The sequence below is a fragment of the Poecilia mexicana genome, unplaced genomic scaffold, assembly GCF_051168715.1.
Source record: "Poecilia mexicana isolate PSO_F unplaced genomic scaffold, ASM5116871v1 scaffold_10, whole genome shotgun sequence".
Taxonomy (NCBI): domain Eukaryota; kingdom Metazoa; phylum Chordata; class Actinopteri; order Cyprinodontiformes; family Poeciliidae; genus Poecilia; species Poecilia mexicana.
The window spans coordinates 6,066,946-6,091,826 of NW_028263379.1; the positions used below are offsets into that span (position 1 = coordinate 6,066,946).

The 24,881-nt window shown below is 37.3% G+C and overlaps 1 protein-coding gene across 1 annotated transcript; it reads left to right on the forward strand.

Annotated features, from left to right (window-relative positions):
• The first annotated feature begins 1,485 nt into the window (after window positions 1-1,485).
• On the forward strand, window positions 1,486-23,664 carry glrbb (glycine receptor, beta b). The gene is made up of 10 exons (XM_088009361.1): window positions 1,486-2,207; window positions 3,185-3,323; window positions 5,676-5,782; window positions 9,431-9,498; window positions 12,377-12,603; window positions 14,435-14,517; window positions 14,683-14,823; window positions 16,037-16,189; window positions 20,865-21,157; window positions 22,628-23,664. Exons 2-10 carry the CDS (start codon window positions 3,202-3,204, stop codon window positions 22,919-22,921), a joined length of 1,488 nt encoding a protein of 495 aa, XP_087865487.1. The 5' UTR covers window positions 1,486-2,207; window positions 3,185-3,201; the 3' UTR covers window positions 22,922-23,664.
• The last annotated feature ends 1,217 nt before the right edge of the window (window positions 23,665-24,881 follow it).

Here is a 24,881-nt window from a genome sequence, read left to right on the forward strand (position 1 = left end):
TGTGTCCCCCCCCCACTGATGCTCAGAGCGTCAGCCTCCTACTTTTCTCTTGTTAGAAAAGGGCTGGAGGCGATGAGCAGCTACAGGTTGGGATAGCTCCGGGTTGCTTTTTTTTTTTTTTTTTTTACCTTTGTTGCATGTCGATATGAGCAGAAGACAGGCTTTGTGCATTAGAATGTTCCAAACGAGGATTTTGTAATTGCAAATGTTATGAAAGATATTTATTTGATTTTAGATACAAAAAAAAAAAATCACTGGTAAATTATTTTGAACATTTACAGGTTCATGTTCCAAATACCAAATCGAAATTTCATGAACAATTCAAAAATTAACAATTAAAAAGCAATTTTGTATTTTTCTTATTTTAAAATGTTGAAAATGTCTTATTATGTGCAATAATCTGTAACCAAATGTTGAAAAGTCAAGTTCAACTGGGAAAAGAGACCAAAGCTCTCAGACTTAGCCATAATATCAACATTTAGCCTTGGCAGAAAAAGGGTTAATTGACTGTGGATATCTGGACCTGAACAACCTGAGTTGGACATGACAGTTGTGCCATTGGGCAAGGAATGTGAGTCACTGTGTGACACAACCTCTGTCTGTTTAAAATTGCTAGTAGTACAACAGAGCTGGTTAAGCCTAAGTCTGCTGCATGGCCATGGTTGAGTGAAGTATTTTAAATCAAGTCATATTTCTGTTGGGATGTATTCATATGTCCATGTTGAACGTAAAAATACAGAGGTGCCCTTTTTAGCACTGTCCCAGCTTGGGGTCTTCATGTTTGGGGTGGTCATGATGTTCTCATCCCCTTTCTCATTAGTTCTCTGCCTTCATCAAACCAGCCAAAAGATTGATGTCAGGTTAACGGGAGATCCTAAATTGTCCTTATGTGTATTATTGTGTTTCTCTGACGGATTAGTGACATGACCAGCATGTCACTAACCCGCTGGCCACTGAATGAGTGCTGACGTTATATGGATAAGTAGGAAGAAACATTGGAAGGATATTTTCTAAATAACCGTTAGACACAAATGTGTGGATGAATGGTTGTTTGCCTTGCATCCCGAGTTTTCCCTGTGATTGGCTGGAGAGCTTCCACTTTCTTCCTCTCCTCAGGCCTATGACAACAAAAGAATGGAAAATAGCAATCCACTAAAACTGTGTGTTTTACCAAGTTGTTTTTGCCAGTGTATTAATAGCTTCTAGTAGTTCAAGTCAAACTAATTTATCATTGAACGTAACACACTTGTCGGGACTCACAGTGGTATTTACAACCGTTTGAAATAGTTAGCTTAAAAACCGACCCAAATCTTCTCCCTCCTGATGTGTTGATCAAATTGCAGACTTTTCCAGAATTCACACCACTTAATTTATATAATTATGTTATAAGTAGCATTTCCGCTAACACCGAAAAAGCCTCAAAAACACAAAGACTAGATGCTAACAAGTTAGCAACATGTTAGGCAACATAATGGCGGGGCATTTTCTACATGATTACAAATGGTTAGACACGTACCTTTTCCGTAATGCAATATTTTATATCTTTCTAATCACGCTTACTTCTAAAGTTTATAAACCTCAATATTCTTACTTTATGAAAAGTGTTAGCAGCAAATCCACAATTACACCGAGGGCTGCCAGTCCCTCTGATTGACGGCTGCAATCCATTACTACAATATGTCTTCATTAAAAGTTACACAATAAAATAACAACATTGGTTTTCACCCTTGGCTGTTTATGCAGCTGACCGCACAGCATCCTGTGACAATTTTTTAAGGTGAAATCAAGTGAAAGCGATACTAATGGGCTAACAGTTGCCTGTTTTTTGGCAGGCTTTACAAGAGTGCATAAGTTGTTTTGAGAAGCAATCCAATTGTTCTGGAAAGCGTGACGTCACATGTGAAAGGTCACAGGCTCCGCCCACAAGAAGACAAAAATACCTATAATTCAAGTAAACTATAATAAAAGTATACTAAATAAATAAAATAATCATAACACTGAAATAAAAAATTAGGACAAAAAAACAATACTCAATTTAAGAAAAAACACTCAATTAAGACATCCTCATGACGTCATCACGTGACTCCCTCTCGGAGCTTCGTTCTGAACCGGTGAATGTTTGACAATGAAAACTACAAGCTAGCCAGGATGGATATGACACCTGAGGCAGGAACACCAACCGCGTCAGTTTGTGGTGAAACCAAAAAGTAAGTCATGTCGGGTGTGAATGCGTGTCCTTGCATGGAGACACGGACTTTACTGTACTTTTGTTGATCTGTGGAGGTGAAACTTTTCGTCAAGTCATACATTGACTTGCTGCTGCCAGCCAGCATTTGACTGATAATGTAGTTGGCCAGAAAGTTTCATTGTTGTATTTTATCTGCCTGATAAAGTGTTGTTTACTTCATATGGTCAACAGGAAATGTTTGCATTTAGAGCAAAGAAACTCAACAGATTTAAGACAAACATTTCTCCAACATAAACTAATAATCCATGTGCAGGCCAGGAGCAGACAGGGAGCTAAATAGCCAAGGCATCGAGGAGGAAAGAGTATGTCTCTGTCTAGACACTAAACTGCCTCAGTTAATATACAGGCTGGCTGGCAGAGTGTGTATTTGGGGTTGGAGGCGAGACTGCTGGCTTTACTGTTTGTCTCTAGTGTCGCTATGCAATAAAAGGGCACAGTTTTCTAATACAGGGCATGAATCATACAGGTACCAGTTTGTTCTCTGATTAATGGCTTCTGTAAAGGAAAAATGCACCGTGCATGCATGAGAGCATTTCTGCCCATCATAAGATCCTACCCATATACCATCTATTTAGCATAAAGTGAGCTTTATCTCACTACAACAAATATAAATCAAAGCAAATTTCAAAGAAGTTTAATGCAATTTATTTTCTTCTGGCTGCAGTTTTTCTTACTTATGCTAGTCAGATATGAATGTGTGTGATCTGAAAAGATAGAGTCTATGTATCATTTAAATCTCATCATAAATGTGTGTAATAACAATGAATTGATTCATTAAAAAAAAGAAAAGCAAAGGAAACCAGGAAAATACATCCAGTTAGGACAAGTAACTCCTAACATAACGTGAAAATAACATTATAATATTTTAAGTCATATTCCTGCCTGAACAATTTTTAATCTGTCTTCTCTGTACTTAAATTGCTTTATCCTCCACAGGCCACACTCACACCAGAATGGTGATGAAGAAGCTTGCCATCTTCCTCTTAGTCCTCTCTCTTTGTCTAGAGGGAGGATCTGCTAAAGAGAAAGGAACTAAGAAGGGAAAAAAGAAAGGGAAGCAGGTTTACTGTCCATCGTAAGTACAAGATAAACACCACATCTATTATACTGTGCAGGGTAACATCCTCCATACACACTGTTTTACCAGACAGAAACAAGGGTGTTTTTCACTGGGTTCGAAACACAAATATTATTGGGGATGTATGTGTGTGTGTGAGCCTTTATTTATAGTCTTCACCACGTGAAAAAAGTGTAAAATTGGTCAGCCATGGGAAAATTGCTCATTATCATGCCACTTATGCCGATGATGAGTGCATATAAACTTCTGACTTAAAATGTAAATCCTTTGCACACCAGTATTATCTAGAAAGCTCATTTTAATTCAGTATATTCAAATTAAATATAATTATAATTCAGTTCAGCAGAACACAGTAAATTATTTTTCATAAAATTCTTGATTGAGAAGTAACATTTCTAAATATTTTATCTATTGTGTTATTAAACAGTCTACTGAAAATGTTAAAAAGTAATTTAAGAGGCAATATATCAATTATATGTTATTTATAATTTATCATTAATATAGATTAGATAAAAGAATCATGACTTTAGGTATGCTTCATTTATTAAACATTGAGAATATTTGTCAATCATCACGGTGGGGATCAAATGTAGAAAATGCAACAATTTAAGTGTTAAAATTAAAGCAAATAAAAACTCATCTTTACATTGGATTGTCCAAACAGTTAGAATTCCCATGACTCAGTTTACCCCAAGTCTATCCCAAACACACTATGCTTTAGTTCTTGTTGATTGGGTTGTACTGAAATTGGCCCCAGGTTTGAACCTGGCCTGAGGTTTTTCTGCATGGAGTTTGCATGTTCTGCTCATGAATGTATCGGTTCTCTCTGAATGCTCTGGATTCCCCCCACAGTTCAAAACTTTTAGGTTGATTGGTCTCTCTGAATTGCCTTTAGGAGTGAGGTTGTGCGGACATAGTTGTTTGTCTGTGTTGCACTGGCGACCTGTTCAGGGTGTACCCACCCTGCAACCCTTTAACTGCTGGAGAAAGTCACCCGTGTCCCCCCCTCCAACTCTGTACAGACAAGCAGATATAGATTTGGATAGATGGATGGGTTTGATAAATTCTACTGGTTTCATTTTATCAGCATATCAGACTATTTTAAGGCATTATTCATTATTCATCTGCATTCCAAAGAAAGAAACAGGCTTTCTTGAAATCTAAGAAATGTGCATTCAAAATCCAAACTCAAAGAAATCTGATTTAGATCTTATTGATAAATTACAGACATGATGAATAGTCTCTGAACAGAATCTCTTACTCCTTTGGCATATCCATTTTTCTTTTCACAGAGAAACTGCTCTGTCTGTTCCCTTAAATGGTAACAATTGGATCCACACTGAGGCTTCCTGAAATGAGGAGTAAACTGTTTGATGTGGTTCATGCGCTGGCATGTGCAAGCTGCGTGACATATTTTGTGTTTAATGCTGTGGATGCCACTGTGGATCAAGAAAACCACTTGGTTCTAGTTAAGCTCTGGTGCTTGAGGCTGTCAGAAGAGCTGGTTAAAGCAGAAAGGGGAGAAAGGGAGGTTTTGTGGGTGGGAATTGTGTGTTTCACTTTGATCAAGGAAACAGCATAACATACACACTGTAGATCATTCCTGTGAAAGACTTTGAATCATCCTCAGAGCATAAAGTTTACTTCTTGATATGTAAAGTGCTTTTGAGAGGGGTAAATTCTTTGCCACCCATGAAGAGGCTTTTCTCCTGTCTCCCCTGCCAGATCCTGCTCAGTCTTTGTTTTTGTCACTTAGTTCTGTAATATTTAAGATGTAGAAACAGAATATATTTGGCTGGATGTCAATGAAATCCCCTGCCTTGCTTGAGTGCTCACATTTAGGAGACTCTGTTTTTGCTACTTTTGGTTTAAGGTGGTTGAAAAGAAAATTCTCAAGTTGGTTAGGATAGAAATAGGAAAAAAAAGTATGGCATTATGATCTTTAAAATAAATGAAAATTGATGTTAGGAATATTGCATGTATCAAAGTAGTTGGAGGACTGATTTGGTGGCAAATCAGTTTATTGAGTATTTGTTGTAAAAGCCCTGATTATTCCTATTTGTCCCAGATGATCACAAAACACCACCCATCAACCCAAGGGTATGTCAGGGTCTGGGAACAACTCAGAATAACAGCAGATCCCATTTTTAAACATTGCTTCACTCTAACATTTGTTGGGTGGTCCAAATTTTAAAAGCCAATTTAATCCCAAAGTGGTTCCTCTCTCGGCATGTAGTTTAATCAAAAAGTACACAAAGCGGCTAGAAGTGGGCGCGCTGTCCATTTGTGTTGTTCATCTGCCAGGAATTTGACCTGCTAAACTTCCCTCTCCGCCTTCTTTGTTTGCAGACAGCTGTCGTCTGAGGATCTGGCTCGAGTCCCTGCAAACTCAACCAGTAACATCTTGAACAGGTTACTGATCAGCTACGATCCCAGAATAAGACCCAACTTCAAAGGCAAGTCCTGTCACATCTATAACCAGCCTGCTTTGGATTTTATTTACAATTTCACTGAGTTCTTGGTATGCTAATTACAAATATGCACATTCAGTTTGTTTGTATATAGTTCTGTTGGAAGTATCTTAAAAATGTAAAGGAACACAGAAAGTCCTGTTTCTGTTTTGTAAATGTACAATGTCCCACACATACCAGAAATGCTCAATTGGATTGCGTTCTGGGGAGTTTAAGAGCAAATTCAGAACCTCAACTTGTGGTTGTGATCCTTAAAACATTGCTTGATAACTGTTGCTTTAAAATTATGATGCATTATACCAAGACACTTTCTTCTGTTGGTGCTTTTGGTGGTGAACAACCAAACTGGTCTACTGGGTATTCTGAGATCCTTCTGTCAACAAACAGCATTGAATGGGTGGGTTTATGTATTTCCAGGCACATATTGCCATTTTATAGCACAATCAAGGAGGCTTGATTGTGCTATCTTTCAGTTGTTATAAAAATGGTGTATATATCAATCATGACTTAAAAGAAATTTGAGTTTGTAAGTTCACACCTTGAAACTGGGCCTCTGTGTCTTTAAAAATCTCCTACTCTTTCTGATTTTACATAATATCCCATTTTACTATAATAGTCCTTTAAATGCTCAGCAGTTTCAGTAGCTCATCTGGGTCAGAATCAGATCGGTCGTCCTTCGCTCCAGATATCAATCAGTTAGCCTTGTTTGTGTCTGATGCTGTTTCTAGCTCCCCAGTGTTTCAGTCTTGAATCACTTTTGATAGAAACTGATGAACACAGATCAGGTACCTCACCAGAGCTGCAGTTTCAGAGATGCTCTCACCTGATCATCCGGTCATCAGGATTTGGCCATTTCCAAATTCACTCAGTTCCTTATGCCTGCCAATTTATTCTACTTCTAACTCTCCTGCCTTTGGCAATCATTTTAGTTATTTTTTTATGTTTTATTCTTTGAAATACCAGATTTTCCTCATAGCTTAATTTTTTTTGTCTCAGGAATAAGAAGCACAGTAAAATTACTCCTAGATGGGAGTAGTAATGCAACTAGTTACCAACCACTTCTGCCAAAAGGTGTTAAACACATTTTTTTTCACTTAACCTGTCAGTGGTCATAATGCTGTGCTTGATTAGTTTACATTTATATTGAGAGTTGGAGACCTCAAAGTTACAGTTAGAAAACATAAGTATTCTGTTTCTAAATAGATGATCTGTGTGGGAATTGGAGCTAAAGTGAACCCTTTAATCCTAATGTGTGCCAGTTTTAGTTTCAGTTCTTACTCAACAGGAAGCAGCTGTCTCCAGTGTTTATATTCTACTGTTCATATCACAGAGACGTTTTACCCTGCTTCACCCTCCCAGACACGGCTATAAGAACAAGACAGGAGTGACTATTGACTGTTTCGTCTATCTGACTGATGGTTTTGTCATTCTTCAGGTGGATTGCAAATAGTTTCCATTCTCTGGCATTTGGCAGACCTGAATCTGAGGCTGTTTTTGATATGTAGCGAGCAGACGGTCTCCCTCCCTGAACGCCTCTAACTAGTCCAGCAGCCAGACATCTGCTCTTGATTTCAGAGCTGAAAGCTCCCTGTCCATTAACAGCCATGTCTTAATCTCCCACATTAATATCTAAGCTGCACATTGGGCATTGCTTTGTCAGCGGCTTTAAAAGGGCGAGCTGCTTTTACATATCCTATGGAGAATATGTGAGGAAACACAAAATGTGTTTTATGGAATATTAATTAGCTCGGTTTGTTTAATAAATGCAAGAGCCCTGCGCCGCCTCCGCTTCATGTGCATTCATTTTAGGGAAAAGTTTGTTCTTTGACGCATCCAGTGAACACCTCAAAAGAAATTATTTATTCAAAGCTGGGTGAGGAGTCAGCATTTATGAGAAGTTTTATTAGTTTATGCAAAACGGTAAAGCAGAGCGAGATGCCAGCCCAAACATTCGCAGGTTTAGTGTCACAAACAGATGGGTGGCTCATGCAAATAGATTTTTATTTGTTTTTTATTGTTTAGTCTTCCACCTTGTCAGACAGGAAACTACCTAAAAATCTGAAGCAATACTTTTAGGTGTAAAATCAAAAAAAGGGATTTATTTCTCAACATTATAACAACATTAAAGAAAGTGTATGTCAATAAATTAGAGTATTCTTGATCAGTTTTTTTTTTTGACTCAGGAATTCAAATTAAAATCTGAGAGTTATATTTCAAACATTTATTTCTGCCAATTCACTTAAGTTTATTGCCTTAGAAAGCTGTAATAGTTCATAGAACCAATTAAACACTCGGGGAACACTGCTGACCTCACAACTGTCCAACAACACAACTGATACCTTCAAAAAAGAAGCTAAGGTTGTTGCTGAAGAAGCTGGCTGCTCACAGAGCACTTTATTCAAGGATATTAATGGAAAATTGTGTGGAAGCAAAAAGTAAGACAGGGAAAGGTGCTCAATACATGGATAACCACAATCTTAAGAGGACTGGAAAGCAAAGCTCTTTGAGGAGCTTGGACTGCAGCTGGACTCTGTGCTTTAAGAGTTGAGACACACAGATACTTGAAGTCACTCCTGAACCACATGGCCCCATTTGGACCTGGTATCAACATGTGTTTTTTTTCTTTTAGAACTGCGGATTCCAGTAAGTAAAACTTTTATCTAAAAATATATATATTTGAAGTATATCATATAGCTGTTTAAGTGCTTTAGATGAGTGGACCGCAAAGGACTTTGCTGCTTGAGCCGAGTCTCAAGTGACATCACTTGAGATGTGATGTTCAGGGTCAGTGTTTGGTCTTTCATTGTCATTCGGCACAGCTTATGTTCATATTTAGATTAATACAAGCGAGTGTCCCAGGCAGCCTGTGAAGGATGAAAAACATCATCAATATGTACTAAGTGCTTCCACATCTGTATTGACCACGTCAGATGATTGGATGAGGATGTTAGTGAGGAAACATCAGGAGAACCTGACGTGGGCTAAGGAGAAAAAAATAACTAAATAAAATCCTCCTTTCAAATGAAAATACATGTATAGAGGATGAGGAAGGAGTTTCCTCCCTCAGTGATGGTTCGTGGAGCCGTGTTGTCTGCTGCGGTTTATCAAATCCAAACTCAGCTCAGCTGGGAACCTGGAAATTTCAGAGTACTTCAAGCTTGATTCTGCTGAAAAGCTTGACAGCGCTGCTGATTTCATTTTGCAGAAGAGGTTGGTACTGGCCCACACAGCCAAGAATAACAATGCCTGCTTTAGTCACCATGGTTTCACTGTGATTGGCCAGCAAAGTGGCCTGAGCTAAACTTTATAGAGAATCTGTGAAGTGTTTTCAATAGAACCATAGGCTGGTCGCCTCTGCACTGATGCACTTATTCATGCAAAAGGAGCCCAGCCCAAGTGTTTAGAGCATCTACATTAAGTTGTTTAATACAGACACTGGTCTTGTGTATGTAATGAACCTGTTTAATTGAATTAGAAGTTAAAGTTTTCAAACTAAATCACAAAACTTTTTGGTGACATTCAAATTTTTTGAGTTGTATCTGAACGCATGGTGCTTCAGTCATACTTCCAACCAGCAGTGATCAAAGATGACACTTAATGTTAAAATGTCTTCTTCTGTCTTTCTGAATCCAGGGATTCCTGTGGAGGACAGAGTGAACATTTTTATCAACAGCTTTGGCTCAATTCAGGAAACAACCATGGTGAGAGAATCCGTTCTGTTTCCGCTGTAGTCAGATTATGATGATTATGATCCATACTTCTGCTGGTCAACAAGAAGCTTTAAAACTACTCTAATGTGGATGTCTAAGGAAGAATGAAGAAAGAAGTGATTCCTGACATGTTTTAGAACCGTTAGAAATAAATCATGATTGAAAAGGCAAGTTTTCAAGCCTCATTAATCTGATGGCTTAATTGCAGATAAAGAAGTGCAGTTTGAATGCTAACCACCAGATTAAACTCAAGGACGCTGCAGGGCCGACTTCTGAACAGTCAGAAACGTGTAAGAAGGCTTTCTACATTCAAGAAGGTCGCCTGATTTTCATGATTTCTTAAAGCCGCTGGCAGAAAAGGAGTGATTATTTATAAGATTATTTAAAGCTTGGCAGCTCAGTAACGTACAGTATCTCCCATTTGACTCAGTTCTGTCATGTATAATTTAGAGAATATTTGAAAAGTTCTTCCTTCGTGTTTCTTAAAGAATTTTTTTTAATCTCACATGCAGTTTTAGAAATTTAGTATTATGGAGATGAAGTTTTATAGATGACTGCAGGGAGAGAAAACACAGCTGCATCCTGAACAGTAGTCTTTTGTGAGATGTGATGTGCAGGTCTTGCATTCCTGCACATTTTGATATAAACATCAGTGATAGATTGCATGCAAGCTTTCCTGATTGTCATTGATGGTTTCCTTGTCTGGCAAAGAGGATGTAAAACAGGAAGAAAGAACAATAAAGTCAGGAACGGGAGGAGACATGTCGATGCAATGTGTTTTATCACAAGGCTCAATGTGATAAAACATATTTATTGTGAGCATCTCAATAAGAATAAGGTGTGAGGTATAAGCCAAAGTGCCCCGATCTACTAAATTTACAAATAATTCAATATTTGGTTACAAATGTGATTCAAAATTACAAATAGATGCACAAACTTGATAAATGAGAGGGGCAGGAAACAAGATATTATATGTTCTACCTGCTCATTTTCAAACAATTTGTGCAAATTTGGAATGTCTCTTTGTTATATTATTCTTTTCGTGGATTTGTTGAATTTGGCAATAGTGACGGAGTAAGACTAGTAATAAGAAGACTGAGCAGAGAGGAATAATGTAACAGAAAATGTGAAAACATTTTCGCATTTCATGGGAAAAAGCCATGAAAATCAAAGCAACATAAGGGAGAATCTACCCAAAGCAAGATGAGGGGAAGACGAAAAAAGAAAAGGACAGGTGTTGGAAATAGGAACATGAGCCAAGAAAATGGCAACGAAGGAAAATGAGGCAGAAGTCCCAAAGGTCTTCTCTCTCTCCGCCGAGTTTCCCAAAGACGCTGAAAGTTAAGAAGGTTTGAAACGATTCATGGAGGAGAAAGAAACAACAGCTGGTCACCTCTGCCCCCTCAATTTATCACTCTGTGGGGTGTTTGATCTCTGAAAGCCATCCCTCATCATTTACACCTTCCTCAGGCTAACACGCAGCACACGTCTGCAGTATTTAACGCACCAATTTTCACTTGAAGATTGTGTACACCTCTGTAGAAAATGATGTTGCTGTTGAGACAGAATAAATTGCAGCTATGTTTTTACTGCCTCCCAGCTTGAGTTTTCCTTGCTGATTACAACACACAGCCGTGTTAAATCTCCCTGGAATCGAATGTCGCACTGGCAGCTTGATACCGAGCCAGAAGGAAGATATATTTCCTTGTCTGGTTTTCAGGAAGGATAAGGTGTGGGAATTGGCTTGCATCTCAGACAGGAAAAAAAATCCAACAGAGGCTGTTTGTGGAACTGGACAGACACTGGAGACTAAAATTAGGGCGGTGCACAAATGACAGCCTGCTTTCTAAATGTGGAGCAAAAGGACCTCAGGCTTTCATTGTAATGTTGAAGATTAACGACTAGTCAGGCTGCATATATTAAAACTGCAGTATAAAACTTAAAAATACTGTTTTGCACATTTGTTAAATTCAACAAATCTGTTGGATTTAATAAATCCAACAGATTTATTTTTTATCTGCTGTTTATCTGCTGTCATTGGTGGCCATACTAACTAGCCTTTGCATTTATGACGGGCTCCACGATCAGAAGGAAGTTGTATCACAGCAGAAAGCATGTACACAAGCTTGATTGACATTGCTAAGACCCTCCTCCCACCACCGATTGGTTGTTTCTAGTTAGCACTGGGAGACAACATAGTGACAATATTGATAAATATGTAAAAAATGTTTTGTAAAAGTGCTTTATAAAACTTGACTTCATCAACAAGTGATAATGAAATAATTTAAAGAAAAGTAATATGTTTATATTTTAAATACATATTTTTTACCAATATGTTGGAAGTTCTATGATATTTTGACATTTCATCCATCTTCACCTTCACAACAGCCTAATTTAGCACAAGACCAGCAGGAATGTGGAGATTTCATCATTAAGCTCCTTAATGGCGTCAGCAGTGTTGGTGTCCTGATAACATCTGACCTCTGGGCTTTGCAGCTTTTTACGTGTCATTATGTTTGAGTTTCAGTCATAAAAACTCGCTTTGCTTCTTGGCTTGTTTTAGTTGTGCTACAGAGAAAATTTAATAGCAGATAACAATCAGAAGAAGGTATTTTTAAACAAATCAAATATTACAAATAATTGTTTAAAATGCTTTTATTTCAAGATTAACAAACCTCTGTGCATTGTCACAGTCGTTAAGCTGTTAAACACCTTCTTGTTCAAAACTTCAGAGCAAATGTTCCAGTTTTCTGATGTGGAAAAGTGACTCATTAGCTGAGCTACGTGTCTGAAAGTAACCAGCCTTTGTCCAGAAGTGTTTATTTGAAATGCAGCCATGTTTGAACTTGTCTGGCGTCAAACCCGACAGGATTACAGGGTGAACATCTTCCTGCGGCAGCGCTGGAATGACCCCAGGCTCAAGTTACCACAGGACTTCAAGTCAGACTCGCTCACTGTTGATCCCAAGATGTTCAAATGTCTCTGGAAGCCTGACTTGTTCTTCGCTAATGAGAAAAGTGCAAACTTTCACGATGTGACCCAAGAGAACATCCTCCTCTTCATCTTCCGTAACGGAGATGTCCTCATTAGTATGAGGTACTTTTACTTACTGATTTACTTGTCTATTTGTTTGTTACATTTCATTTTTACAATATTTTTCAAAAAGCCTTTTACAAAAAATACATCCGTAAACCAATGTCTTTTATTTTTCTGTTATAACTGAATCTGGAGGACCCAGAAACCAAAACAACTGTTGAAAATCATGACATTTGTTTGGTGTTTAAAGAGACCTGTGATGTAATGCCAAAGTTTACACTAGTTTTATACAACCAAGGTGTGTATGTACAGGTCCTTCTAAAAAATTAGCATATTGTGATGAAGTTCATTATTTTCCATAATGTAATGATAAAAATTAAACTCTCATATATTTTAGATTCATTGCACACCAACTGAAATATTTCTGGTCTTTTATTGTTTTAATACTAATGATTTTGGCAAACAGCTCATGAAAACCCAAAATCCATGTCTCAAAAAATTAGCATATCATGAAAAGGTTCTCTGAACGAGCAAGTAACCTCATCATCTGAATCAACAAAGTAACACCTGCAAAAGATTCCTGAGGCTTTTAAAAACTCCCAGCCTGGTTCATTACTCAAAACCGCAATCATGGGTCAGCCTGCCGACCTGACTGCTGTCCAGAAGGCCATCATTGACATCCTCAAGCAAGAGGGTAAGACACAGAAAGAAATTTCTGAACAAATAGGCTGTTCCCAGAGTATCAAGGCACCTCAATGGGAAGGAAAAAGTGTGGCAGAAAACGCTGCACAACGAGAAGAGGTGACCGGACCCTGAGGAAGATTGTGGAGAAGGGCCGATTCTAGACCTGCGGAAGCAGTGGACTGAGTCTGGAGTAGAAACATCCATAGTCACTGTGCACAGGCGTGTGTAGGAAAGGGGCTACAGGTCCCTCATTCCCCAGGTCAAAGGTCAAGCCACTTTTGAACCAGAGACAGCGGCAGAAGCGGCTGACCTAGGCTACAGAGAAGCAGCACTGGACTGTTGCTCAGTGGTCCAACGTACTTTTTTCGGATGAAAGAAAATGTTGCATGTCATTCAGAAATCAAGGTGCCAGAGTCTGGAGGAAGACTGGGGAGAAGGAAATGCCAAAATGCCAGAAGTCCAGTGTCCAGTACCCACAGTCAGTGATGGTCTGGGGAGCCATGTCAGCTGCTGGTGTTGGTCCACTGTGTTTTATCGAGGGCAGGTCAATGCAGCTGCTATCAGGAGATGTTGGAGCACTTCATACTTCCATCTGCTGAAAAACTTTATGGAGATTAAGATTTCATTTTTCAGCACAACCTGGCACCTGCTCACAGAGCCAAACACCATGGCCTTACTGACCATGGTGTTACTGTGCTCAATTGGCCTGTCAACTCTCCTGACCTGAACCCCATAGAGAATCTGTGGGATATTGTGAAGAGAAAGTTGAGAGATGCAAGACCCAAAACTCTGGATGAGCTTAAAGCCGCTATCAGAGCATCCTGGGCCTCCATAACACCTCAGCAGTGCCACAGGCTGATTGCCTCCATGCAACGCCGCACTGAAGGCTGCAAAAGGATTCCTGACCAAGTATTGAATGCATAACTTAACATTATTATGCTAAGTTATGCATTTTTTGAGACAGGGATTTTGGGTTTTCATGAGCTGTATTCCAAAATCATTAATATTAAAACAATAAAAGACCATGAATATTTAAGTTGGTGTGCAATGAATCTAAAATATATGACAGTTTAATTTTTATCATTACATTATGGAAAATAATGAACTTTATCACAATATGCTAATTTTTTGAGAAGGACCTGTAGATATTCAGAGATGCAGACAAAGCTCATCAAACTAAAATCTGCTGCTTTTCATCTCCATCCAGGTTGTCCATCACTCTTTCTTGCCCGTTGGATCTGACCTTGTTTCCAATGGATACGCAGAGGTGTAAAATGCAACTTGAAAGCTGTACGTTTAGAAAAATACCTCATGATGTTACTTCTTATAGCCTGCAAGCACTTAGATCACTCAAATAGATATTGTTAGTTCTTATAGATAGACTTGTATTGTATTTTTTAACATGCATCTGTATGTTTTCATATCTGTGTGTTTGTCGTTAATTTGATTTTTTAGTTGGGTACACAACAGATGACCTGCAGTTCATGTGGCAGACAGGAGACCCTGTCCAAATGGATGCTATTGCTCTTCCACAGTTTGACATCAGACAAGAAGACATTGATTATGGAAACTGCACCAAATTCTATGAAGGAACAGGTGATGGATTTATATTAACAAAGTGTTTTTCATATACAAAGAAAGAGAGAAAGCAAGTACTGTCTGTAAACATATTCATCTGAGATCTGTAAGTTACAAATGTCAGATTTGTCTGATTGAATAGAATTCAATTCAATAAATTCCATATAGAAATGAAACTGAAAGGTGCTGCCACAAACCCTTTATTTGATTTTTTTTTTTTTTTTTTTTTTTGCTTGTCTTGGCCTGAGAGACAAGCTTGTTTTTCAGGTGAGAATCATGCATGTCATGTTAATGGTAGAACAAAACTGGAAATGATTATCATGGTCTCAGTATTTTATGTCTGAAAAACCTGGAGTTTTTAATGGTTTGTATCCTTAAAGAGTCTCTGAACAAAGAAAACCCTTTATAGCATAAAATTTGTGGAAGCAAAGTCATAATCTAAAGCTAATTGAATCATTTTTGCTACTTGTGTCTCATTTCAGATAATATTTTTGTTCAGTCAATAGATCAGCAAGTTGTGGCTTTGCCTTTGCTGCTAGAAGCATTGATTTTCTTCTGAATATTGAAAATACAGGGCGAGAAAACAACTCAGCTTCAATAAATTAATCCTTTTTTTTTAAAGTGATGCGCCAGTTTATCGTCCATTGCATGTGAGGCTGAATTTTCTTACTGATCTCCTACTGACAAGCACTGCTCCTGTTGATTCAGGTTTTTACCTGGTTACCATGGCTACCTATAATGATTGTCTCTGCGTTCAGCTGGTTTGAACATGCTTCATGACACTGTCAGGCGTTATATAAAAGATGGAGAGAATCCTGAGTTTTTAAAACATTATTCAGCTCAGCCATTCCCGCTGGACCTACCAGAGGGTCTCCTGCAGTCATCCTCGTAGCTCCTGGGTTAAAAGACAGATAAATTAGAAGATTTGAGTCAGCTTGTCCCTTTTAATGACTAATGTACATTTAATGGATAGAATAGTTCGTAATGCTGTGTATTATTTACACAATTGGATCTTTTTAAAGTTAGAAATGTCAAAATGGACTAAAATTGTGATTTAATTTACAGATATGTCCCATTATGAAAGCTGTCAGTTTTTATGTAAGGATGACCTTTATTTTCTGAGGTCCCAGTCTGAATGATACTCTCTGCCTCCCTTCACTGTTTACTATGCATTTTTAAATCATTTAAATGAAGTCCTCGTGAGGTTTGAGTTTTCTTCTTCCTCATGCAGGGTATTACACTTGTGTAGAGGTTATCTTCACCCTACGGAGACAAGTTGGCTTCTACATGATGGGTGTTTATGCCCCTACGCTGCTCATAGTGGTCCTTTCCTGGCTGTCTTTCTGGATCAACCCTGATGCGAGTGCTGCAAGGGTTCCTTTGGGTAAGACTCATTTTACCAACTATAACATATTCCACTGCTATTTACAAGGACATAAACACTGTAAGCACCCTTCCTGCTCTTTTAGCTAGTGTTGCTGCAGTGAGAAGGCATTCACAGGGCCACCTCAGTAATAAATCATCCAAAAGCCATATCTGTTTCTTTAATTTGGTGTAAAAAATAAAGCATATTATAGAAAGTCATAAAACATAGGAGGCATTATGTTTTTAAGCACTTATTTTTGTCAGTGGTGAGGATTATTGCTTACAGCTGAGAAAAACTTGCATTTTAGTTTATCAGAATACTAGAATATTACATAAGACCAATGAAAATGTACTTTTAGTAAATAATTGTGGTGGTGTAGCTTAAGTAATCATGGGAAGATGAATGAATGACCTTGTTAAAAAAGTAAAGTTTGTTCTGATTTTAGAGAATCTGGACTTCCTTTGCACTAGCTGTAGTCATCAAACCTAAACAGGAAATGCTCCCTATATGCAATGACTCAATATGAAATTAATTTAACTTTTTGAATTTTATTACTGATACAAATCAACTTTTTGATGAGATTCGCCCATATATTCTGAATGAGTTTACTGTTCAAATCTTCATTTAAGAGGAATGTTATGAAGAGAATCAGACACATAAACAGAAAGCACTCTAAAGGTTTCAGGGATTACTCACATTGTAACCTCCAATCATTCCCATCATGACATCATCAGTCACTTTGACACCGTGAAGGACTTTGCGTGTGAAGCACGGCTCCCTGTCCAGTTTGTGCTGAATAATAAATCACTAAATGTGGCTGTAATTGACAGCTGGGGCCCGCTCAGTGATGCATTTATCTAGAGTAGTCCTAAAAACAAATGATTTCATATCTGAAGTGCAATGACCATCATTATTTATTTATTTGTCAGGATGGATTTAAATAAATAATTATTTTTTTCTTTGGCTTTTGCCACTGCTTGAGGTGTTGGCTTTAACGTTTTGTTGCTTTGTTTTTGGTTTTATGTCTGGTAAATGACAGCCAGGATTTTCTATGCTTTGTGCTAAACTTAAATTAAGATACATTTTAATACCGAATCCAAAAATATACTGAAAGCAACTTTTACACAAAGAAAATAATTAAATACACATTCTGTTCTTGAATTTAAGAAGACAATCAATTGGTGACCTTTTTCACATTTTCATCTAAACCGTCTGCTGAAGTCTTGTTAGAAAGGTGTGAAATATTTTGTGCACATAGGAGAGCAAATGAGTTTCATTTTGTTACTGTATCAAACTGTCAAATCTAACCATTTTTGATATGTAATCATGTAGGTTCATGATGCAACCCCATATAACACAGATCAAAGACTAAACAGGTTAATCTTAAAATACTAAGGTAAACAAGACATAGCTTTGATCACTCCAGAGCAAACAATTCTGACTGTTTTTGCTTTATAAACAGTACAAGTAAACAGTGAACTAATGAAAAATGTGTATTTGACAAGTGTTTTCAACTCAGGTTTGGACCTCTGCAGTTTGGGTTTCAGAAACCCCCCAAAAAACATGTACAGTACAAATATAATTACGGCAGCCATGAAAATGTAAAAAAAAAATGTATTTGCACAAATTAAATGTAATTAACAGAATTTTTAATGTTTAATTTAATATTTGTGTCAATGCTATTTTTTTTATTAAAGTCAAAAAAGAAAAAGATGAAATCACAGCAGTATACACTTTAAAAGCAAAGAATTAAAACATCATAAACTTCATTTAAGTACAAAAGACAAATATATTTTGAGAGAACATAGGATAAAAGTATAAAACAATTTAAGAGTTTAAAGATTAACAATTACACTCTCCTGTTATGGAGTTTTAAAGACAGGTTTAGATACATTCATGGGAATAAGTTGCTGGAGTCTTAATGGATTCTGCAAATTATTGTAGAACTAGAGTGAAGGATAAAAAAAACCTTTTGCATTAAGTTCTGATGAGTATATATATATATATATATATATATATATATATATATATATATATATATATATATATATATATATATATATATATATATATATATATATATATATATATATAGTTTTTTTATTTAAGTTAAGCTAAATCTAATTTTATTAGCATTTTGAGACACAGGAAGTGTTTCCAGGAATTTTCTGCTGTAAAGCAGGCTGGCCTGCGGAGTTTGAGATATGCTTCCTCACACATGGTCCTATCTTTCCAAAATACATCCACTATAGGCTGGCACTAGATATAAAAGACATATTTACTCCTCTTCCACACCATAACCCACATATAATAAGTCCATATCACTCTCATATGTCAGTATCACCCTCATATATTATTGCCTATTACCCTTGTGTGTGTGCACAGGACTGCCTGGATAAGAAAATCCATTGTTATCCCACCTCATTCATCCACTGCCTCCTTTTTGCTCCATCTTCATTCCAGCTGTTTATCACCACTTTCATTCCATCATCACTTCAACCCTTCCTGGCGGCCTGCTCTGACTTCTCTCTGAATATGATGGCTCCAGGTCAGTCAGCACCCAGGTGTGTTTGTGAGTTTGCATTCCTGCTCATTTTTGTGTCAAATTATATGCACAAAGAGGACAAACTTACTAGATCCTGTCTAAATATGTCTAAAAATTCTTAAACTTGCCTGTACTGGGGCAAGATAAGAATACACTGTAAAAATGTCGAAAAATCCAAACCTTGGGTGAGGTTTTTGGCCATTATTCATAATTCTACACCCACTAACACAGCTTGTTTTTCATTTATGATGGTGCGACAAAATATATCTGTCATTACACCCAAATAATATGTTGAAATCGTTGATTAACGGTTGTCATGGAGATTTGGTGACATCATGGTGCCTCTTTCTGCTCCAGGTCTCCTACAGTGAACCATGCATCTAACAGTAATTTTGTTAAACACTGTTATCTTTTCCTACATTGAATGAATTTAATCAAATTAAACAATGGATTTCTTTTAATTTTTGAGTGTGGGAGTATGTTGGATCAATTAACAATGAATTTGTTTTGAGACATTTTTTCAGCATCTTTTCTGGGGGTGTCCACATCTATGTGTCTGTCCGACCTTTTCTGCAAGCTTCTCTTTGGTTGAATGATCTTAATTAAGTCTGAGAGCAGCATCTATTAATCCATCTATTAATCATTTGAATGTATTAAAAGTCACTGTAAGGCACATTAGCAGCAAAAAGTGAGATGTTAAGAAAAGAAGTCTGCAGAGCCTTTCATTGACGTTGGAATAACCTCTTAACGTTGGTCGTAATTGCTGTTTCCACTTTGGCCCAGAAGATTTGCTGCTATTTAGGGGAGATCACTAACCTGTAATGATGTAAGCTTTGAGAGATAAAAACTCTTTGGAATTACATACTCATTAGAGGCTGTCTGTGCTTTTAACAAAAGGAAACAAATCAGCTTTGAATGCTGATTTCAGCAATGTTCTCAGAAACCTTTTGTACCCGTTTGATTACAGCTTTTTGTGCTGACAGGATAGACATTTTTAATTTTCCTTCACAGATAACTGGCTACAAATGGTTCCTGAGTGGAAACAAACATCAAGTCTCTATAATTCTAGTTGTCTTATTTTATGTTATAACAATGGGAGCATTTATTCTTTAATACTTTGCATCTGAAGAGCCAGTCGTTCCTGGAATCTTTAAAAGATGTCTTGATTAATTCTCCAGATTTTTGGAAGCGTTTCTGTAGATTTTTTACATTTTGTTAGATTTTCTGTCAAGTGGTTGTATCACTGCTGATTATAGAGCTTGTGCAAAAAAATGAAAGGGGAAGTCAAGGACAGGAGTATGAGGCCTAAAAAATGATCAGTGATGAACAGTTATCTGACTGTAATGTCTTTTAGAAATACAGAAAGTGCAGCAAATGCATGACAAAGTACCTGAGAAGTGCATTATCCATCCTCTGATTCACTCATTATGCGGTTCTGTGAAAAAGTACTTTCTCCCTTACAGATTTCCTCTAGTTTTTGCTTTTTTACAGTAAGATATTTAACCATTGCAAAAATGTCCATATCAGATGATAACTACAGTTGTTTTTTAATGAAAAGCTACTATCTACTATCTAAGCTTACTGGCAGGTTGTGCCACCTTTAGTATTTGGAGTATCTACATTTTTTACATCATTGCAGAGGAATGTTGACTCACTGATCTTTGCAGAATTGTTTTAAATCAGGCACACTGGAATGTTTTTGACCCCCAATGCTCTACATGATGCAGCAGCCTCTTAGATGTAAGTCTGCTGTTTGACCAAATCACTGTTTCTTTAGCAATCCAAAGATGGACCTGCTTGTATACTTTAGATTATTGCATTTGAAGTGCTCTGATTGTGAAAAGCTTTTGTCTGCTGGTCATCAGTGGGGTGAAAGTCACAGTGTCCTGCTGCGTCATGGTAGGATCTGTGTCCTCTGTCACATCACTGTTGAAACAACTATTTCCTTTTTCAGTGAATGGTGGCAGGATTTTACAACATATTTCCAGGCATTGTTTGTCCATGTTGATATGAATAAATATTTGTTCATATTGTTGCTATCCAGTACATCATAATAATGTAGCTTTTGTCTTCCTTCTAAAGAGAGTTATTCTTCATTGTCATGCACATTTCTGACTGACAAGGTCATCTGTGCTCCCCGGTATGCAGGGATCCTCTCGGTGCTCTCCCTGTCTTCTGAATGCACCTCGTTAGCTTCAGAGCTGCCCAAAGTGTCCTACGTCAAGGCTATCGACATCTGGCTCATTGCATGCCTGCTGTTCGGCTTCGCCTCGCTGGTGGAGTACGCTGTGGTTCAAGTGATGCTCAACAGTCCAAAGCACATTGAGGCGGAGAAGGCCAAGATAGCTTCCAAGGAGAAGGCTGCAGGGAAGAGTCCTGGTGTGAGGAACAACACCATCAACGGGACCGGAGGGACGCCTCTGCACGTCAGCACCTTACACGTTAGTGACTGGCTTTGATACCATAAGAGAGTGTGTTAGGAAAGCATTAAGATATAGCCACAAACATTTTTTGTTTTTAAACTCTAGAATTAAGGCTTTTTCTAAGGCTTTTAATTTGAAAGTCTGAAGTTGTGTTTTTTTGACTTGTGAGATCTTGAAGTGATTGGTAATTATAATTTTATGTACATTTTTGCAGAAATCAAAATCTTCAAAATTAATTGTGCAAACTACAAAACCTGAAATACCCTCTGCTGGCGCTCTTTCCATTTTAATATCAAATTTCATGCAGACGCCCACACTCAGTAACATACAGTCAAATGAAGCCCAGACTGCAGATCCAACACCTTCAAGCTGTTTTGCTGCAAAGATCAAATCTAAATGCAAATCAGGAAAATATATTCATTAAAATGTTTTTGTCCCAATGCAAATAACTGTGGGGTCAGAGTTCAGCTTGAACATTTGTAGCAGTTTCCTTAGAAATCCACAACATTGATATACAGAAATAATTTTACATCAGGGTCTGAGTCGCAGCGTTACTCCTTTGAGGTTTAAATCTGTTTTCTCATCAAAAGGAAATTAAAATAACAAAGCTTTAATTATTTTAATGACTTCAGTCTGATTAGATCCTGTCCACCCTGCAGGCCATCAGCAAAGCAAAACAGGATTTCTTTCAGGTGACCTCAACCTAAAAAACAGTGGGTAAAATAGCATTTTACAGGGGTTAAAAGACCCCTCTGATTAGGTAATGTTATGGAGAACAAAGGAATTCTCTTTGTTGACTCCAAACATTCATGTTCTCTTAAAATAGCAGCAGGTGATTTATCAGTGGGAGATTTGTCCAAGTTTCCTGATCAAGCGGCTCGTTTTACTACATTCTCAAAGTGTTTGCAGTCGAGTCAAAACATTTTTAAAAGCATCAGATAAATGATTCCTTCAGTTTCTGGAACAGTGCGGTATGGATGTTGGATAATAGCTGGAGTTTATACACAGACTATTGTGCAGTTGGCAAATTCTAGCCCAACATTTAGTTATACCAATTAATTCACATATTTATTAGAACAAATGTATAATTGTACCTATTACAAGTAAACTTTTCAGAATCACATGTTAAATAAACTGACCAACTAAATAAACTGAGGGCTTGTCATGGAGTCACTAACCACTAACTTGTTTTTTTTACATTGAAGTCACAAAAACGTCTGCCTCCATCTATCGCCTGCCATTTGTTGCATCTTTTGTTGCTATAGCAACGTGATGTGGAAATGGTTAAAACAGATTTCTTTACTGGTGATGGAAATTCGGAGTTTGACTTGTAATTCTGCAGTAGTGAGTTGTCCAGATGGTTCTTTTTCAGCAGTTGTTTCATAACTAGTTTTCTCCTGTTATGTTTCAGAGAAAAATTTAAAAAGAGCAAAATCTCTATATCATAGCAACAAAATGTTTATCTTTTTGTCTCTTGCTGTCTCTCAGGTGGGTGAGACCCGCTGTAAAAAGGTGTGCACATCCAAATCAGACCTGCGGACCAATGACTTCAGCATCGTGGGATCTCTCCCACGGGACTTTGAGCTGTCAAACTTTGACTGCTACGGGAAACCGATTGACACCGGCTCTGCTCTCGGTAAATCCCAGGCAAAGAACAAGAAACCACCTCCCCCAAAACCAGTCATCCCCTCCGCTGCCAAAAGAATCGACCTGTACTCCAGAGCCCTGTTCCCTTTCTCCTTCCTCTTCTTTAATGTGATTTACTGGTCCATATACTTGTGATTATCTGGAATTATTATCCCACTGCTATAGTTTCATGAGTTCTTTATCGACTGGCTTGTATAAAAAAAGGCTTGCGTTTCCAACTGAGAAGTGAGAAATGGGAACCTTGCCCCTACAGAACTGGTGCTGTGAAGGAAGTAAAAATACTACTTCAGTGCAGTTTCTATATAAGATAAAAAGTTTTTTTTTTTTTTTTGTTAGAAGAAAGATAAAGAATCTTACAATTAAATGCTTTATGCATTTAGTTATACTTAAAGGAAGATTGCTGAAATAAAATAGTCATGGTGAAACAGAAAATTTTAAAGAGGGGAACTGAAACTTCAAAGATGATTTGCTAATCACTGTTTTATTTCAGTTTTATTTCTTTTGCCTTGTTTGTGTAAAGTTTATTGGTTAAAGCATTTTATTTTAGCTTCATTGCAAAGTGTTACATTGTAATTACCTTGCATGTTATACATACTGCATGTATATGAAGAGAAAATCTAAAAAGATATATCAAATGTTTATGAAATATTAATATTCCAATGATTTACTTTTGAGAAGATTTGTGGATATGTGAAGCACTCTTTCCTGCCAGATGGTCATGTGACACTGCCACTCCTACAACTAATACAACACTTGACTCATCCAAACTGTAGCCTGTGTAAACAGGTCACTACTGAGCTGTGACCGTATATTTGTGAAATTTTCAAGCAAAGAAAATAAATGATCAAATGACTTTCCACCATTTGATGTTATCAAAAATAAGGACAAGAAACGTGTCTGTGGGTCTCATTATTTATTAATCAATAAATCATTTTAGAACACCTTACACTGGTACAGGTAGGGAAGACAATGTACTTTACTTCAGAAAAAAATAGAAACATATTGTGACCAAACAATGCCAAAAACACAAGTATTCATTAGCTCCTGCTGTAGTGCTGAGATGGTTTTGTATTAATACATATTGAGGTATATTTAGTGTTTGAAGTATTGAAATAGGCAGAAATAAGTGTTTCTAGAGGGAGGATCAAGTATTTTCAGGTTTCAGCTTCTAATGGGAGGTTGTGTTCTCTAACCGTTGTGAATATGTCCAAGTATGCAAATACCAAGAAGAAAACAGTCAAATCTACATCAAATTCCAATAGCCAATTTGAATTATTACATTAATAGTTTCAAATAAAATAAAATGATAAAGTAAAAATAAAATTACAGACACAATGAACTTGAGTTAAAAACTAAGACTAAATTATGTTAATAACCGAAAGTCAGAAGCATAACCAAGTTAACACAGTCTGGAACGCTGTTCTCCAGATAAGGGGAATAATAATTTATTTCTCACTTCATGTCCAGCATTTTTGTCCATTTATGTCTTCATATCTTCCTGCACAACAGCTGCTTGATAATTTGCCAAATCATTTATTTTGCTGACCTGCTTAGGAAATGATTCCTGACTATCAATGTGAAGCTTCACATATGAAACTCATTTCTAGCCTAATGAGCTAAAATAGATGCTGACTTTCTGTCAAAGCACAAAGTGTCTATTTATGAATATCGAAGTCATTTGGCCAAAGTCTGATCAGTGAAGGAAAAAGAAAATAAAAAGCTCAATACTATAATCTGTTTTTCTTTTATGGATTGGTTTGAAATGAGAAAACAAGACTTGTTTCTCTGTCTGTAGCTGCCATGGTTACAGACACCGAGGAGAATTTTTGTCTGACTGGCCAATAATCACACAGGGAGACAAAATAGAAGTTGCATGAAGGCGAGAATCATTTTGGAGAAAAGGCATCTGTAATCAAAGAGGAAACATGCGTCATACTGACAAGTGTATTTTATGCAGATCTGCAAAATTCAAATCAATTGGTGGTTATTTTTGACTGCTCTAAACACTTGAGGTCTGACTCAGAGGCTAACAACAAAGAATTTGCATTGCAGTGCCCCCCCATGGCGACATTCATGCAGTGATGAGGAGAGAAAA